At 38.3% G+C, this 20,027-nt stretch overlaps 2 protein-coding genes across 3 annotated transcripts in view; both read left to right on the top strand.

Moving 5' to 3' along the window:
* The window catches only part of acadvl (acyl-CoA dehydrogenase very long chain), a 966,944-nt gene that overhangs the window by 324,422 nt on the left and 622,495 nt on the right, over positions 1-20,027 (top strand). The window lies entirely within an intron of this gene.
* Positions 1-20,027, top strand: part of ponzr1 (plac8 onzin related protein 1) — a 37,052-nt gene that overhangs the window by 13,691 nt on the left and 3,334 nt on the right. For both annotated transcript variants that reach the window (XM_028796229.2, XM_028796228.2), the window contains exons 2-3: positions 9,313-9,426; positions 17,137-17,303. In XM_028796229.2, coding sequence (XP_028652062.2) covers positions 9,313-9,426; positions 17,137-17,303 — 281 coding nt within the window. The remainder of the gene's footprint in view (positions 1-9,312; positions 9,427-17,136; positions 17,304-20,027) is intronic.

Raw genomic sequence — 20,027 nt, 5'->3', positions numbered from 1 at the left:
CCTTGTGGGCATCCACACAGGTAGCATCGCCTAGGGGGGCTGCCACCTACCGTGTCGAGGGAGCATGTAGTCCTGTTGTCTCCCCCTGTCCTTCCACTACACTGACCTCCATCCAGGTAAGGAATCTTGCCCCATCCCAGCCAGGACACCCACCCTCACACACCGTCCATCACATAAATCATGCCTACATTATCTAACGTGTTTAAAAAGAACTATAGAGATGCAGTCAACCAAATAAATAAATAATTGTCTGTTATTTCAATATTGTTAACAGAACTTGTATAGTTTTCCATAATTTTCAAACGTATTATTGTAATCTGAACTGTTTATGATATTTGACTTGGAATGTGATGTAAATATGTAGCAGTACTGTTGCAGTTATATTTTATGGTTTGTCTGGCTCCCTCAAGCTTAAATGTCTAAGTCCATCCATGATCATACCATCATCATTCATCTTTCATCCTTCATTCCTCAGGTTGTTACCCAGGTTTAATGTTTGCCTGAGCAGGTTCCTCCAGTGTTCTGACGGTGTACAAATTCAGTGGCAAATTCAGATGTGTATGTCAATACCCAAAACTCATGAATCTTACCTGTGAGCTACAGTGACTGGACATCAGGTGTCATCTAAGCTGTGAGAACTTTCTACTTTGATAATGAAGTAGTAGTACATTTTGAAGGTTAAACTTAAAGTTTTGAGGGAAGTGCATTGTTTTGCAGTTGAACTAAGATGCTGAGCTGTGACATATAAACTGTTTTGAGAAATGTGTGTAAGAAGAGGTGTAAGAACATAAAGAAAGTTTCAGGAACTGTGGCAAAGAAAGTGAGGAAACCTGTAACAATCATTACACATAATTAAAAAAAATAAAATAAAGAAGCACGTCTTATCACAATAATACTGTCATAAATAAAAGATACCTTTTATTAAGAAAGAAAGAAAGAAAGAAAGAAAGAAAGAAAGAAAGAAAGAAAGAAAGAAAGAAAGAAAGAAAGAAAGAACACTTAATCCAGTTCAGGGACATGGGAGTTGGAATTTGCAGTATCTTGTCAGCAACATGCGCCAGGCCAAAACCAGACTTAGATGAAGGGCAAAGTCATCATAGGGCAAAAGAGAGAGACAGTATATTAGACAGATGAATATTTAAGGCACTATATAAAGGAAGGCTATATAAACAGAGAAATAAATGTGAGCTATATAATAGATAGATAGATAGATAGATAGATAGATAGATAGATAGATAGATAGATAGATAGATAGATAGATAGATAGATAGATAGATAGATAGATAGATAGATAGATAGATAGATAGGGTAAAATATACATCTCTACTAAAGAATAAGATAATATCTTCTGAATAAATGGGGAGACATAATTAAATTCTGTAACAACGTGATCATCAGCCCAAAAACACACACACACACATACACACACACCTGGCAGGTGCTGAAATTTTTGAGGAAGGGTGGAGTGTCAGTGGTTTTTTCAGTCTTGCCACCAACAACAGCTGCGTTCTGAATGTGCAAAATACTGTGGATGTCAAGGAACTGAGAGCGGCCACACAGCCCTGTCACCCTCCTCTTTCTTATTTTGTTTAATGACAAAGCCTCTCTTCTGTTGTTTCAGCTGATTATTGATGGCTCTGCTTTACTGATTATGGGCTAAGGTGTTTGGCTGTAAACCACTGGCCATGCCTGCCTCTTTGTAAGCCATTTCACCCCCAGTAAGGTCTGCTAGTCTGGCACTACCCTATTAGTTGGTTTCGGCTTGGCATCCAGTTCTGCCAATATAAGCTCTTGTCCCTGCTATCACAGACTTTCTTAAGTGAGTTTTGAGAATTTTATGACATTTTATGTTTTTCGTCTCAAAATGTGTTTCCTCTGTAGGACATGACTATTGATTAGGGCACTTGTCCTTTTTTTAATTGATTCAAATGAAAGAAGGAATAATTTTATAAAGTGTGTGATATTACATGGAGTGAGAAAATATGTTAATAAGGTGGTGGAAGTAGACTAATTTAAATACTTGGGTTGAACAGTCCAAAGCAATGGAGAGTGCAGCAGAGAGGTGAAGAAGAGAGTTCAGGCAGGGTGGACTGGGAGGAGAAGAGTGGCAGGAGGGATTTGTGATAGAAGAGAGAAAGGGAAGGTCTATAAAATGGTAACGAGACCAGCTATGTTGTATGGTTTAGAGACGGTGGTATTGATGAAGAGACAGAATACAGAGCTAGAAGTAACAAGGGTAGACAAGATTAGGAATGAGTATATTAGAGGGATAACACAGGTATGACAGTTTGAGAAGCAAGATTGAGATGGTTTGGGCCCATGCAGAGAAGAGATGAGGGGTACATCAGGAAATGAATGTGGAGGTAAGAGTTAAAGAGAAAGGCCAAGGAAGAGGTTTATGGTGTGGTGAGGGAGGACATGAAGGCAGTCAGTGTGGTAGAGAATGATGTAAAAGACAGGGATAGATGGAGATGGATGATATGATGTTGCAACCCCTAACTGGGAGCAGCCAAAAGAAGAAGAACTAAATGTGTTGACTCAAACAGGCATTACCCATAGGAAAAATTTACTGCTCAAAGGTTAATCTTTGATGGCTCATGAGACATTAAAGAGATTCTCATTTTTGTTTCATTTAAGAAACAACTTTTTGACAGATGTTTCTTCTAAAATTACTTTGGAGAATCTGCTTTAAGCAAAAAGGAGACGTGAGATACAACCAAGGTAAAATGAGTCAAGCTTGAGAATTTGGTTTGAAAAGCATGGCATATTTTATGTGATCTCTTTCTAGTCTTATTTTAATCTTCTTCAAGACTTCATATTATTGACTGATGCCTTGATTCAAGGTGACTTACAACACAATCAGTTACATTTCTTTTTCCACTTGGAGCGCAGGCAGATGAAGTGACAGCATCTATAGTGGGATTTGAACCCACAGCTTTGGGATGTGAAGGTGAAAGTCTTAACTGCTATGCCACACTGCCTGCCTTTATTTCCAGACTGACTGATCTACATAGCGCCCAGAAATATAAATTAGAACAACTAACAGTGTTATTCTGAAACAAGCACCACAGTTTTGTAATCATAGTAAAGCGTTTAAAACCACTACCAACTGTCCAGACATTTCGACATATATTACCAAGCAGAAAATGCAAATAATTTAAAATTTCAAACAAATGTAAAGACACTACATAGAAAATCTGAGATCTGTGTCACTTTGCTGAGATCTCTGCTAAAACTCAACAGGAGACGTTTGTGAGACTACCGAGGTATTTCTGTTTCAGGAGAAAAATCTGAGAAGCATGAGACAAAAAAACACATCTCTGCTTTCTTTCTTTCTGATCTCCCTGTTGTCTAGGAGAAAAGAACAAAAAATATTTAGGAAATCATTCCTATGGGTGCTTTTTACAAAAGTGAGTATAACGAAATATGCATTGTAATTTTGCATTATATTAAAAATTGTTCCAGAAATAAAAATGTCTATCAAAAGTCAAAGCAACGTATTTCAATGACCGAGGTCGGTATGGTCCATTGTAGCTGATGTTTCTATTCTGAAGTTGTCAACTCTCCAGAGTGTAAGTAATTAATGGACTTATAATGGTTTCCATTTACATGAATCAGTTTTGAAACACTTTTTTATTTTCTGTCAGTTTAAGCAAATCTGTGTCTTTATGTGTATGTATGATGTAATTAGTCATTTTTGAAGTTTATATTTGTATTCACAGTTCCTGCACCCAGTAAAGAGTGCTATACAAAAATAAACTGAATTAAATTGTGGGGTTTCACACTGGATTGCTAACAATTCCACCTTGTACTAAAATTTTTATTTCACATACCGTACATGCTGTTTTCATTTCTTTTTTCAATTCCATCCATTTTTGAGCTCTATTTGTTCTAAGGGTTTCATGTACTGCCAAAACCGTATATTCTGTTTCTGGATCGTTTCCCATAATCTCTTCAAGTTCTGTTGAATTTTTGTATTCTTTTTATCTTACTACTTGTCATTTATTCTTTCTTTAATTTCTTGTAATTTACACACCCGAGTTAGTTAATTTTTAGTCATGTTCTATTTTAATGTGTGTTTTATTTTAAGTGAAGAGTTTTGAACTAGTGTGGCACTGAGATGTCACTCATTTCATGGCTGTGCTCGGGTCCTAATTTGGGATCCTGAGGTGGTTCACCATGTGGTGGGTGCAGCAAGGCTCTATATCAGTGTGTGCTCCCAACCACAGATAGTGAAGTATAACAGCTGGCCTGGAAATGGTGAAGGCGGAAGGAGTAATAATTGGTCGTGTCTGAGCGTGTCATGTGACTGGAAAAATTGCATCGCAAAAGAAGATGACTACGTAGAAAAGTGATGTCATTTGTTTTTGAAAATCTTAATAAATAGAGTTAAAAAAAGTGCAGAAACTTTTTGAACGTCCCTTGTATAAAGGTAAAAAAAAATCAGTGACTTACAATAGAGAAAATGATATGCACATTGATAATTGGGCTTAAAATTGCGCACTAAAATATTACCCTATTTTGAATAGTAATTTTGAATTGAACTGAAAAAATATTAAACACATTGCATTTGATTTGAAATCAATTATTGATTTTTTTGTTGCTGAGTTTTAAGAGATACACCTGAAATTGATGGTAGGTACTTTGTGTACTCCAAACCCAAGGAAACAGCACTAACTTCACCTGTCAGTCAGTTTCTTTTGTCCATTTTAATGTTGTTTAGTACGGAGACTAAGGTCTTGCAAAAGTATAACTTGGAAAATAAGCCAGTTTTAGGAGAGATTAAGAGGGACAGTTGAGAGCAATGTAAAACAGCACACGCTTAGAAATGAAGACGACTTGCACTTTGCAGAAGTTTGACAATGGAGAGAAAACAATGTCAGCAGCTGAGTTTGCAGACTCTTATCGAGACAGTATACCGAAATAGTCTTTGAGGTTAATAACTTCCTTACCTCTGAAGCAATGTTGTTTATGGAAGCTCTGAACAGATAGATAGATAGATAGATAGATAGATAGATAGATAGATAGATAGATAGATAGATAGATAGATAGATAGATAGATAGATAGATAGATAGATAGATAGATAGATAGATAGATAGATAGATAGATACTTTATTACTTCCGCATCAGCATACTGATTAAAACAATATTAATTAAAGAGTGATAAAAACACATAGCAAGTTAAAAAGTGCAAGATGGAGAGTGTGAGGCAGGTATAACAGTCATAACATTATATAATGTTACCGTTTACACTCCCCCCCGTTGGAATTAAAGAGTCGCATAGTGTGGGGAAGGAACGATCTCCTCAGTCTGTCAGTGGAGCAGGACAGTAACAGCAGTCTGTTGCTGAAGCTGCTCCTCTGTCTGGAGATGATACTGTTTAGTGGATGCAGTGGATTCTCCATGATTGACAGGAGCCTGCTCAGCGCCCGTCATTCCACAACAGCACAATGACAAATCATCATGGGATAACCCTTATCTCGTACATATCCCGTATATATTTGAAAATACCATGAACGTAGTACGTATGGGATATGTACAAGATAAAGCTTATCCCTAATTTGTTTTTACATTGTGTGGTTCAGCACTTCTGTAGTTGTTGAAATGGCTCCTGGCACAAAATGATTCAATTCACTTGATAAAAGCAACAAATGTAAAAGCTGATTTCATACAAACACTGATAGTGTAGTCATTTTGGAGACTGTAGTTGCAGATCTTGCACTTGTGCCATGAAAACAAGCTTCCAGTGCAGAGGTTAGAAGTCAAGTGAACTGTGCGGCTGCCGTGATGAAAGATGATGTGTTGATATGGATGGTGGGAATCCATTTTAAGCTCTGGGTGGTGCAGGGTTCAATTTTTCTTATACAGTAGAACCTCTGGTCACGAACGTTTCCGAACACGTACAAATCGGGTTACAATCAAAAAGTTTGCCAAAATTTTGCATCTGTTCACGACCTCACGCTCTGGTAGCGAACAAAAACACTGGCGGCCAGTTTCACTATATGCGTTCGCACGTGTCAATGATTTGCCATTCTCCATTTCCCATTTTCTTTTGTTTGAGTATACAGGACCCAACAAAGCAGCTGATGTTGCAAAAGGAGTTACAATGTTAACCAAGCAGAGGCCTCAAGTGCTGGAAGAGGTGGAAAAACTGTTGCTAGTGTGGTTGAACGAGAAGCAACTTGCAGGGAATAGCGTTAGCAAGGCGATCATATGCGAGAAAGCCAGGAAGATTCATAGGAAAAAAATCCTTCTTCGAGTGGCGAAGGTGAGGAATTTAAAGCCAGTAGAGGATGGTTTGAAAAGTTTCGCAAGAGAAGTGGCATTTAATTTTTTTCCCTGTGCTTAAAACTCATAAAAAAGTGTTTACAGCAAGCGGTTCGTAAGGGTCTAGCACGAACTCTTACAATGGTTTTCTCAGTGTTATTCAATGTTTTTACATTTAGTTTACTATTACACTAAGCATTCAATGGTATAATTAACTATTTTTGTGCTTAAAAATATATATATATTTACATACAGTTCATACGGTCTGAAACGAATTAATAGTATTTACATACAATCTTATGTGGAAATTACGTTAGGGTCGCGAACAAATTGAGTCGCGTCCAGAGTTTTGAAACAAATTACAGTCGTGACCAGAGGTACCATTGCATTTTTTTTTGTTCAGTTTCTTTGGTAACTCCGATCTTGGTGAACGTTGCCGTCTCATTCAAAATATCATGGTGTGTCATGACACACGTCATAGGTTTGCCATCACAGATCTATCATATCTTCACCACCAGTGCCTGTCCCACTTCCTCCCAGAATAGTCTTCAACTTTCTTCTTCCACCACCTGATCCTTGGTTCCATTTTCACTATCTCCCTATCTTTTACCTCAAAATTCATCTTGCATACCACCAACCGAAGCTGACCAGTTACAATACCCCCTGCCACCACCTTACAGTCTTTAATCATGTTGTATCTCCTACATAGGACATAGTCCACCTGTGTGAACCTTCCTTCACTCTTATACGTCACTCTGTGTTCCTCATCTTCTTAAAATATGTAATCACCATCGCCTTTTCAATCCTTTTTGCCAAGGCAACTACTCTCTGCCCTTCAACATTTCTCTCCTTGACACCATACCTGCCCATCACCTCCTCATCGCCACTTTCCCCTCCGCTTCAATCACTCTATTTTCTTAGGGGTTTCTCTCCACCATTTCGTCTAACTCACTCAAGAAGTCTTTTTTCTGCTCCATCTCACATGCCACTTGCTGGGCATGTGCACTGATGACAGTAAACATTATCCTTCCAATTTCCGACTTTATACTCATCACTCTGTCAGACACTTTTTTCACCTCTAAAACACTCCTAAAATACTCTCCCTTCATAATTACACCTATCCCATTTCTCTTCCTGTCCACACCATGGTAGAACAGTTTGCAGCCGCCTCTGATGCTTACTCCCCTTCCACTTGGTCCGCTCTGTCATGTGAGAGCTCTCCCCTGTTACCAGTCCTGGTGCCAACATTCAAAGTTCCATCTCTGAACTCCAAACTCTTTCCCCCTTCCTCTCCCATTGTCTTTGAACCTGCTTTTCCCCTCTTGTTCTCCTTCTCCTTATTTGCCCAACAGTAGCTTAGTTTTCACCAATACTCTACTAGACAGCAGCATTGGTGGCAGTTGTTAGTAACCCGGGCCTCAACCGATCCAGCATTGCCACTGTGTTTCTCATCCGCATGTTTGATTTTGGCACAGGTTTTATGCCGAATGCCCAACCTGACGCAACTCTTCCCAGTTTACCCAAGCTTGAGACCAGCACTAAGACCACACTGGCGTGTGAGACCTCTGGGGCTGGGTTACCAATGTTCATCCTGTCATGGCCACAATTTTCCCTTCATCTAATGGCCAATACCAGCATGATAATGCACCAGGTCACAAAGTGAAAGTCACCTCAATGTGGTTTCATGAACATGACAATAAGTTCAGTGTTCTTCAGTGCCCTTCCCAGTCACCGGATTTGAATCCAACAGTACACATTTGCAATGTGGTAGAACATTCAGCAAGCCTGTGAATGAAGATCTGAGATTACGATTTCAGATGTATGGTGGCATGCATCATAAAGAGCTAGTTATGAGCAAAACAATTTATGTAAAACTGAATTTTCAGCAATTCATAAGTGTGAAAATTTGTGAAATAAATGGTATTTTACTGCAAGTTAAAATCCTTGCCTTTAACGTATAAAATTTCATCTAATCTGAAGCAAAAGCATGATGAAATGCATTCTGGTGCAGGACATGTAAAGGATAGAAGGAATCACTAGAGTGCAGCCTTCTAGCACTTGGAAGTTCTTCTCCAATGCTAAAATCCATTGGGCTGAGTATGGGGCCACCATTGACCCTTAGGAAGGACCTTGGCTTGGATCAGTTTGCAGGGTTGGGTAAAGTGAGCACAGATGGCATCTCCTCTAACCCCAAGTGAGCAGTATACAGCAGAAGCAGTGGCATGATTGTGTGGCCAGGCAGTAGACATGGCAAATGACAGCATGTAGACCTATGGACTCACACCACAAACCACTTTATATGGTAAAAACTAGAACAAACCTCCTTCTGTAACACCATCATTTATAGTTCATTGATGTTTACATAATTATGTGGCAACCTGACTGGCAAAGGAAGATGTTGCTAAGACCTAGTTCAGACTCCCACAGATTAATTTGAAAAAGAGTCTACTCTTCAGCCTTTCAGTCCTTGCTAAAATGGCATTTTTAACCTCTGAAAACCTATTACTTTAAAAATGCTCTCTAAAATGTATACATTTGAAAATGCTGAGACTTTTGCAGCAGTATGTATGGGGAAAACTGAGATTTCTGAAAATGCTGACGTGTGAATATCATGTGATCAGGCTCTGACTTTATTTCTACTGATGATTCCCTCTGTAATCTCATCCTTACTCTGGAAATTGTCATCTCCTAACTTTTTTTGCATCAGTGGACATTTAATTCCCTCGAAACTCTTACATTTTTTGCAATATTTCATTCGTCATAACTCCCTGTCTATATTTTCCAAGGCTTTGGTAACTGTATACTCACTTTTAACCCTTAAAAAGAGTGGCACTTAATTATTTATCCCAACAAAAAAGTCTGTTTTGTTTCTGTCCCCATTCTTTTAAGATTTTGACTTAGTTTGTGTTTGCTTTGGAAACAAATGGTGTCCTTTAATGATAAACTACCTAGGAACAAACCTTTCTGTAGCCTTTACGAACTTTTGTATTGCTTTTGCATACTTTTCATTTTTACTACTAATTTATTTTTTTGCATTTTTTTAGGGGTCCTAATGGCCAATGTAATTCAAGCACAGCCACAAACTGTGATTGTTCAAACTTCTCATCAAAGTAACTGGAGCACTGGACTATGCAACGTCTGTGCTGACATATCTGTCTGTAAGTAACTTTTAGTATGGACACTTGAATGTTCCCCTACCCTTTGAATGTTCAGCAAACATGTCTGAATAGAATGAATTAGACATCTTGTCGGTTGAGATGGCAAACAATTCTGGATCGTCATAAGATGCACAAACCTTGCCTTCTGCACAGATAGATAGATAGATAGATAGATAGATAGATAGATAGATAGATAGATAGATAGATAGATAGATAGATAGATAGATAGATAGATAGATAGATAGATAGATAGATAGATAGATAGATATTAAAAGTGCTATATAATAGATAGATATAACAGTTATTAAATAAGCCCTGAGGTGTCTCCCAGACGCACATGTTTGACAACAGATGGATATGAAAGGAACTATATAACAGATAGATAGATAGATAGATAGATAGATAGATAGATAGATAGATAGATAGATAGATAGATAGATAGATAGATAGATAGACAGACAGACAGACAGATTAAGGTCTCCGTGACCCCTTGAACCCTCAGACTAGACGTCAGACACCAGATAAAAGTCCAAATATGAATATTTATTATAATAATAAAGTGCACAAAGCACCCTCCTCTCCACAATACTCAATAATAAATCAATAATAACAAAACAATAATCCTCTACACTCCCAGACGCGTTGCCCTCCTTCCACCCAGCTCAGCTCAACGTCTGGGATTTCCAATCGTCCTTTTATATTCCCTGACGCGGAAGTGTTTCCCATCTTACAGTCCATGTAATTTCTTATCACTTCCGGGTCAGATAAAAAGTCCTTCTTTTCAACCCGGAAATACGTCATTCCCTCTGGTCATATGATTATGACGTGCTTCCGGGTTATAGGGCACGTATAAGTCCTTGAGCTTCCCTGCAGCGACTCCTGGCGGCCCCGACGTTATCCAGCAGGGCTGTGTATTAAAATTCCATAGTCCATGAGGCCCTGCTGGAATTCGGGGCATCTCCACGCTGCAAGGAGAGCTCCATCTACCGGCCTGGGGGTATTGGCTGGGATGAATGGCCGGCCATCCCTCACAATAGATAGATAGATAGATAGATAGATAGATAGATAGATAGATAGATAGATAGATAGATAGATAGATAGATAGATAGATAGATAGATAGATAGATAGATAGATAGATAGATAGATAGATAGATAGATAGATAGATAGATTAAAGCTTTATTAATCCCATAGTAATTTGCAGGCCTACAGCAGCAGACAAAAAAGGCACAAATATGCATATACCATGAATTACAATAATATTAATTATAATAACGAAATACAAATATAAATATAACATGAATTATATGTCTATAGGTTATTTAACAAAGTGTAGGTATTTACTAAGTGTAAAGAGATTAGAGTTTAACATACTTATAAGTTCCAATTTCACAGTATTGTCATTATCTTGGTATATTGCATATGGCTTCAGTGTGTGGTAAGAGGTCTTCTAGATCAGCTCAGTAAAATTCAGATCTCAGGAAACAAGACCACCGCATGACTCATTATAGAGCCTGATGGCTGAGGGTATAAATGATCTTAAATAGCACTCCCTGAGTAGTGCAGTCTTCTCAGTCTGTTACTAAACATGTTCCTTTGCTTAGCCAAAACCTCATCCAGCGGGTGAGAGTCATTGTCCAGGTTAGTAAGCAGTTGTCTGAGTGACCATCTGTTCTACCATTTCCTCCAGTGAGTCCAGCCTGACTACCAAGATTGGACCAGCTTTTTCAATCAGTTTGTTTAGTAAGAGTGGCCTGCATACACCAAACAACATCAACATCTTCAGGAAACAGAGGCAACTCTGACCCTTCTTGTATACAGATGACCTCTGTATTGGTGCTCCCTTCAAGCCTATTGTTAAAATAAACCTAAAGATATTTGTATGTCCTCATCACCTTCAATTCTTCACCATCAATGAGGATTGGGGACAAAGTGGGCTTGACCTTCCTGAGGTCTACCATTATCTCCTTTGTCTTACTGATGTTGATTTGCCGGTGGTTCAATTTGCACCTTTCAACAAAGTCTTCCACAAGTGTCCTTTATTTATCCTCCTGCCCACCATTAATATACTCAACTATGGCTTTGTCATCAAAAAAAGTTCTGCAGATGTTCTGAATGACATTGTAGTTAAAGTCTGAGGTGTACAGAGTAAACAGGATGGGAGTCAAGACATTTCCATGAGGATCCCCTCATGACCATTTCTGATACACAGTTCTTAAGCTGCACAAATTTTAGGTTACCATTAAAGTAGTCCATTATCCAGGGCACATGGTAGAATCAATGTTTATTGACAGGAGCTTCTCCCCCAGCAGTTTGAGCTGTATGGTGTTGAATGCACTACTGAAGTCAATATACAGTGTCCTCATCCTGGTACCCTTTTTCTCCAGGTGTAAGCAGACTTTATTCAGCAGACAGATGACAGCGTTGCCCACCCTTATGTGGTCCTGATAGGCAAACTGTTGAGGTTACAGTGCTGTTCTGAACAGGGGTTGCAAGTGAGCCAGTATTAGCCTTTCCAAGGTCTTCTTAATGTATGAGGTTAGTGCTACCAGGTGACAGTCATTTAGAACATTCATCTGCAATACCACACAGGACACTTTTCATACAGCTGGAACCCTTTGTATGATCAGAATTAGATTGAAGATATGCTGAAAAGCTACACCTGGTCATCCAGTGCACTCCTTCAATACCTTGATGTTAACACAATTAGGTCTGGCAGCATTGTATTGATTGAGTTTTTATAGTGTTTTTCTTCACCTGGTCTGCTGTGCTAGGAGGTTGGAAGGATGGTGGGTATGCATCATAGTAACTGGTGCATGAGGATGGAGACGCTGGGCCCATCGTTCCCAACCATGTTTACTCTTTTTAATTCATGTCCTTTTATTAACGTTTTACATACCATAGTATTCTTAAAAAACGTCAGATGAACCTGCAATGGCAAAGCCATAGATGAGTGGTTCTCAAACGGTATGCCTCTATTTTGGCTTGGGAAATATTGTAACCTGATTCTACCAAGGACCTCGTCATTGCATATACTGTCCATCCATGATATCTTCAACTTCCTTCTCTAAACCCAAACCTCAAATGCTTCAACACAATTATATATAGTCTGTGTCAATGTTAACAATTCCACACCATACAGAAGAATGTAGACAACATAACAACATTGCATCTGACTATAGAGGGAACTCTGGAGCACTGCATATCACCCTCTTCTCAGAAGAGTTAAATATGTTTTATGCTCATTTTGAGGCGAGTACCACCGTCTGTGCTGAGAAACTTTGCACCGTCAATGATGTCATCACACTTTCTGTCTCTGAAGACCATGTATGCAGGACTTATATACCAGTGAATACTTGTAAAGTGGCTAGCCCACATGGCATTCCATCTAGAATCCAGACACTCATCAAAGGCTATAGGAGGCGTCTAGAGGCTGTTATATTTGCAAAAGGAGGCTCAACTAAGTATTGATGTAATATCTCTGTTGGGGTGCCCAAATTTATGCACCTGTCTAATTTTGTTATGATGCATATTGCATATTTTCTGTTAATCCAAAAAACTTAATGTCACTGCTGAAATACTACTGTTTCCATAAGGTGTGTCATATATTAAAAGGACGTTGCTACTTTGAAAGCTCAGCCAATGATAAACAAAAATCCAAATAATTAAGAGGGGTTCCCAAACCTTTTCATATCACTGTATGTTGCCAGTTAAGATGTTGATTGCATTCAAGTGGTTCCATTTGACTTACTCAATTCTGTATTTCTTGTCATTGCTATGTTCCCCTTATACAAGTAAAATATTAAATATATTTGTTTATAAAATAAACATTTTTGCTTGTTTCACAAAGCTGTTTAAAATGGCTTTCAGCATACAAAGGTACTACAAAAAGTATGAGTTGTTGTTGCTTTATTTGATTAGAACATTAGAATAATCCAGACAAGAACAGGTCACTCAGCCCAACAAAACTATCCACTTAATTTTCCCAAAATAATATCAGAGTTTTGAAAGTCCATAAAGTTTTACTGCCTACCACATTATTTGGTCACTTATTCCACGTGTCTGTGGTTCTCTGTGTGAAGAAAAACTTTATAATGTTTTTATGAAATTTACCCTTAACAAGTTCCCATCTGTTTCCCCGTGTTCTTGATGAACTCACTTTAAAATAACAGTCTCGATCTATTCTGTTAATTCCTTTCATAATTTTAAACACTTCCATCATATATTTTTTTGCTTAAACTGTAAAGACTCATCCCTTTTAATATTTCATCATAATTCATCTCATGTAGCTCTGGAATCAGCCTAGTTGCTCTTCTCTGGACCTTTTCCAGCACTGCTATGTCTTTTTTCTAACGCAGAGACTAAAACTGCATACCGTATTCCAAAAGAGGCCTCACCAGTGTGTTATAAAGCTTGAGCAAACCCTCCTTGGTCTTGTACTCCACACATCAGGACGCTAAATAACCTGACATTCTGTCCAGCAGTTGAAAGTGCCGAGTCCACTATGACTTCTAAATCCATCTGCTAAAGTGCACTTTTGACATTCAGACCTCCCATTGTGTATTCAAACTTAACATTTTTACTTCCTAGGTTTAATATTTTACTTAAATTAAATTCCATCTACCACAAATCTGCCCAAGCCTACAGTATATGTTGTCCCAGTGCATTTCTGATGATTCAACAAATTCAAGATTATCTATCCATCCACGTAGCTTGGTATCACCTGCAAACTTAACCAGCTTGTTACTTATATTCCTATCTAAATCATTTATATATATTAAAAATAGCAGCAGCCCTAACAATGACCCCTTTGGAACACCACTTTTAACATAAGCCAATTCTGAAGACTTTCCTCACACCATCACCCTTTGCTTCCTGTGTTTGAAAGTCAGGATAAATAATATCATATGCTCAATTTGATTATGTACTGTTATTGCTTCCTCACTGGATTCCAATATGTTGGTAAAACATGACCTCCCTCTTTAAAACCCTTGCTGACTGTTCAGTGAAACTCATTGTTCTTGCCATGTGTTGCTCAATCTTTTCCTTAATTTCTTTCATTAATTTACCTGTGGTGCACATTAAGCTTACATGCCTATGGTTCCTTGGATCTGCCTGATTATCCTTTTCATATAACAGGATAATAGTTGTTACTTTCCAGTCCTTTGGAAATTCCCTGGTGTGCAATAAATTCCTAAAAATATGTGTCAAGGATTTATATATGTACTCAGTAATCTCTTTAAGAACTCAAAGATAAATGTTATCTGGTCTCAATGATTTGATTGATTTCAACCTATTTAATCTGAGCAGCACTTCTCTCTCTACAATTTCCAAATCATTCAGTACGTCCTTAGTAGTGCATTTTACCATTGGGAACTTTTCCACTTCCTCATATGTGAAGACTTCAAAAAATACAAATTTAGAGCAACTTCTTTTTCACTGTCCTTTACGATTCCTGATGCACTTCACCTCCTCCTTCACTGTATGTTAACTACTAAAATACTGAATGAATCTCTTTGGATTGTCTTTCACATCTGCTACAGTATTTTCGTCTCTAACTGTCTTTTAGCTTTCCTTATCTTACATATAAATGTCTATTCATGGAAGTGTGTGAGAAGTGGAGTTGGGGTTAGGGCTCCACCTCCACGGAAACAGAAAATTAAACTTATAGTTGTGTGTGTCTCTCTGTCCAGCCCAGAAGTGCGAGGCTAATACAGCATGAATCTCAGACAGCCAGCAAGGCAGCCCCAAGTTAACGAGTTGGAAGAAGAAAGTCAAGAAACCGTCAAGAAAAGAGAGAAACTCTTACGTAAGCGAGACGAGCACATCGGCAAAACAGTATCCCTTTTACCTTCCCTCCCACCACTAATACACAAGAGGGGCGAGCACGTCAGCAAAACGAAACCTCTTAGGAGAGAGTAGTTCCCTTCAATTATCTGACATCTTGACATTTCAATTTTTACAGTGTGGGCTTACACAGCTAGTATCCTAATTCTGTATGCCTTATGATTCACATTGAAGTTATTAGTGTTATGTGTCTAAAACAGCTGTTTTTTTTTCTTTGCACCTTCTTTTTCAATTCTTTATTAACCCACTGCAGACCTTTTTTTAATTTCCTACTAATTCTAAATTTAGGTATCTGCCAGCCCTGCATAATATGAATAGTGGGTAACACTTTACATTAAGTGTCCATAATTACACTATAACTACTATGTAATTACCTGTATAAGTACAGTGTAACTACAAGTTATTACTCCGTACTTACTGTGTAATACAAAGTAACGCTATAGTTAATTACTCAGTTATCATAGTTATTCCACAGTTTATATAATTATAATGTAACAATTTATCACTGATCCGAAAAAAGTGTACTTACATAGCTACATTATATCTGTACTTTCAAAATGTAATAAAAACATCAGGGTATGTAACTACAACTATGTAACAGATGTTCCATGGTCTGGGCAATTGTAATTGATAACTGCATAGATTTTCGATGATATTTAAAGATTTTTTTTAAATGGTGAAAACACCTTTGCAAAATGGTTAACGCTTTTGCCTAATGGATCCATTATCCTAAGATGGAATTCTGTCTGGAGATATATGTGTAAAATTTGTATGTTCTACCCATGTCCCCCTGTGTCTTCTTCATGGGTTTTACTGCCACATTCCAGGGACATGTAGGCTGGGTTGCTTGGCCATATGTGTGAGAGTGTGAGTACTGGTATGTTTGTCAGTGAGCTTTGCAGTGGGATGGCTCCCCATCCTGAGATGTTTCCTGCCTTGTGCCCGGTGACGCTTGGAATGGCTCTCTGATCGTGTGTACCTTGATTGAATGATACAAGTTTGGCAGTATTATGTTAGGGATGGGTATAATAATAGCCATTCCATGCATCACCGGGCACATATGGCCACATAACCCAACCTGCATGTCCCTGGGATGTGGCAGTAAAACCCATGAAGAAGATATAGGGAGACATGGGTAGAACGTACAAATTTTATACATATATCTCCAGACAGAATTCCATCTTAGGATAATGGATCCATTAGGCAAAAGCATTAACCATTTTGCAAAGGTGTTTTCACCATTTAAAAAAAATCTTTAAATATCATCAAAAACCTATGCAGTTATCACTGTAATTCCCCATTACAATTGCCCAGACCATGGAACATCTGTTACATAGTTGTAGTTACATACCCTGATGTTTTTATTACATTTTGAAAGTACAGATATAATGTAGCTATGTAAGTACACTTTTTTTGGATCAGTGATAAATTGTTACATTGTAATTATATAAACTGTGGAATAACTATGACAACTGAGTAATTAAATATAGCGTTACTTTGTATTACACAGTAAGTACGGAGTAATAACTTGTAGTTACACTGTACTTATACAGGTAATTACATAGTAGTTACAGTGTAATTATGGACACTTAATGTAAAGTGTTACCTAATAGCGTTTTTAAACCTGTTCTATGGCTCATCAACTGTGTCTACACTTAAAAACTTATTCCAATTGATCCCCTTTAGACTATGCTGCCTCTGTTCAAAATTTTCTCTACCAAAGATAAAGCCTAAACTTAAACTTTGATACAAAAATTAAATCTTTATATGATACCAAAAATTAAACAAAGAGAAACCGATAAGTGGATTAAACTTCAATGGCATTTGCTAAGGAGTGCTCTTTGTCTCTTCTCTTTCCATGCAGGTTGCTGTGGATTGTTTTGTATGCCATGCCTACAGTGCCAAACTACCTCCGACTTTGGAGAGGGCTTCTGCTTGCCACTATTAGACCCCTGCATATTGTCTGGTTCAGGCTTGTCTCCCGTGTCCTTGGCAATGAGAGCAGCCATTAGGGAGCGATACGGCATTCAGGTGAGATGGAATCGAGTGAGGTTTGGGGAACAGAGCAGGTTTACAGTGTTAATAGGCACAGTTCAATTCATCATTAAGTGCTCAGAATTTATACATTTATGTAAAATATAAACTGCAAGTATACTGCTTATAAATAAATCAAAGAAGGTCATTGTTAAATTTGATCCATTGTTAAAAAAGGATAAGTGTCTGTGTGTCTGACTGTGTGTCCATCCTGTTTCTGTATCTGACATTCCAAAAGATGGAGTCTCACATTTTTCATTTTTTATTCACTGTTTATGTACAGCACTTTGGTCAACATTTGCTGTGTTTAAATGTGCTTCATAAATGAGATATTGATTGATTAATTGTTTTGTCATTCCAACAAATGGAGCACTGCATACATTAACACTCCTTTTTACGAATCCCATACCAAGTGGCATTTAACAAACACATACACATTGTAGGGTGAACTGCAAACATTAACACTGAGGTCTACTTTGGTTATTTAGATTTCAGCCCATCTTTAATGGTGTGGCACAGCTATGGTAATGATAAGCTGTTTTTTAATGTGGTTTAAATGTTTTGCTTATAGCAGGAAATGGTGCTGATGTTGAGGCACCAATTGATTCTGATAAGAGACAGATCCATCCTTCTATTTCCTGAACTCGATTAATTTACTGTCTGAGCCAATCTGAGCAGTAGTCAGTGCAAAGCAGAATCCAACCCTGAAATGGGTGACAGTCCTTCATAAGAGTACAAACTAACACTCCAATCATCCATCCAGTCAGACTTTTTTTGTCACAGTGGTGGATGGGCTGAAGCCTGTCCTGGCAGCTTTAGACACAACCCAGGACACTGGAACTTTGAAAAAGTTCTTTTTAAATATATTTTTATTGTAGGTATATCCCTTTGGCTTTACTAATGGTTAATCTTAGACAATGACAAATTGTTCCTAATTTTATATTGGGCAAGCTGATAACCTTGATTAAATTATTCAGATATCTGTATATTTTGTGAAATGGTATCATCCTGCTTCCATGTACCACACTCTATGTTTAGAGTCTCCCTTTTCCTGGCCTTTAACTTCTATCTTTCACCTTTGATCTGTGATGCCATTTTAAGCATTCCCTGATAATGAAGAACCTCCGGTTTAATTTCATTTAGCAAGAATATCAAAGAAACGTAGGGACTATACATTCTAATGAACTGGCCAGGATATATATTTATTTTTGCATATACTGTACTGCTTACCACAAGCAGTGTAGATATTGTAATGTTCTAGGTTCAGGAGTGAGAGGGAACTGTTCCTCAAATGGGCACAGTCTGTTAGAAGAGGCAGAGATACCTGGAGAAGTCGGCCATAAAGGCAGCTCCTAAGAGTGTGGATTGAGAGTGCAGCTAGAGAACTTACTGAAGCACTTAGAGCATGTCTCCCTGCTGCTAAAGTCCATCCACTTGACGGACATGGCCACCATTGAGCCTTGGATGTGGACCTGGCCATCTTACAGAGTCGCAGAATAGTGTCGGAGATGGGATTCCTGTGTCCCCAGATGGGCCTAGTGAGTTCATTCAAGTAGCATGTGTGCAGCTGGTGGAAGCTACAGAAGACCTGAGTGACATAAAGGAGCAGCCAGAGAAGTCAGTAGCAGGTCTGGCCACTGAAGAAATTAATGGTTCTTTTCAAGCCTAACTACCACCAGCTTTTGTTAATCCCATTCCTCTATTTCTGGCACCTTTGGGTCATTACATTGGTAATAGAAGTGGGATATGATCTAACTAATTACCCAAGATGGAGAGCAGGTTTAATACTGATACTGATTGACCCCCCAACCACACTGAAGTGGCCTCACTTCTGGTTAGGCAAAACAGATCACCTCACACCTCACGAATTTCCCAGTGGACAGCCTTTGTGTTACAGTTTAGGACAAGAGTTTTGAGAGAAGTAGCGTCCTGGGTCTGGGCCTCAGGAGGCCGCACACTGTTGAAAATGTAAAGTCCTGACATGTTGTAAAGCACTTTGTGCTACATCCTTTGGATGAAAAATGTGCTATAGAAATAAAAGTGGCTGTCGATAAAACGAAAATGACAGAAGAATTGACATACATGTTCAAATACAGCTCTGCCTAAAGTCTTTAGTTTTGTAGACTCTAAACCAATGGTGGGCAAAGTCATTCCTGGAGGGCTGCAGCGGCTGCAGGTTTTGGTTCCAACCCAGTTGCTTAATAAAAAGCACTGATTGCTCAAGTAACACTTCTGCTATTGAACCCGTATTGCTTATTTTAGTCTTACACAGCTGCATTCTCCGTTTTAACTGTTCCTTATTAGCAATAAGATGCAAATGACAAAAGAAACCAGCATTTCTCCATTTGGCTTGTTTCCATTTCCACCTGTGTGTATCTATTGTGCACAATTTGGTTTAATGAAATTGAAGTGAAGAGAAAAAAGTAAAGGACTGAGAATTACTCATCCATTTTAGACTTCAAATCATCTGGTTGATATCCTTATCAAGGAAAAAAAAGGTAGGATATGAGAATAACCTGACATTCCAGAGTTAAAGCACTAACAAGCCATGAAATTAAATTATTGGCGAGGACTGTTTTCTAATTAAGCAACTGGGCTGGAACAAAAACCTGCAGCCACTGCGGCCCTCCAGGACTGACTTTGCCCACCCTTTTAAGATGTTTACAAGACCCTGCATGCACAATAATAATATAAGCTTCACATAATTAATATTGAGATTGC

Source organism: Erpetoichthys calabaricus, chromosome 3 (genome assembly GCF_900747795.2).
Source record: "Erpetoichthys calabaricus chromosome 3, fErpCal1.3, whole genome shotgun sequence".
In the NCBI taxonomy this organism is placed as follows: Eukaryota; Metazoa; Chordata; class Cladistia; order Polypteriformes; family Polypteridae; genus Erpetoichthys; species Erpetoichthys calabaricus.
The sequence above is the reverse complement of the archived record's forward strand: the minus strand, read 5'-3'. Positions and strand labels throughout refer to the sequence as shown.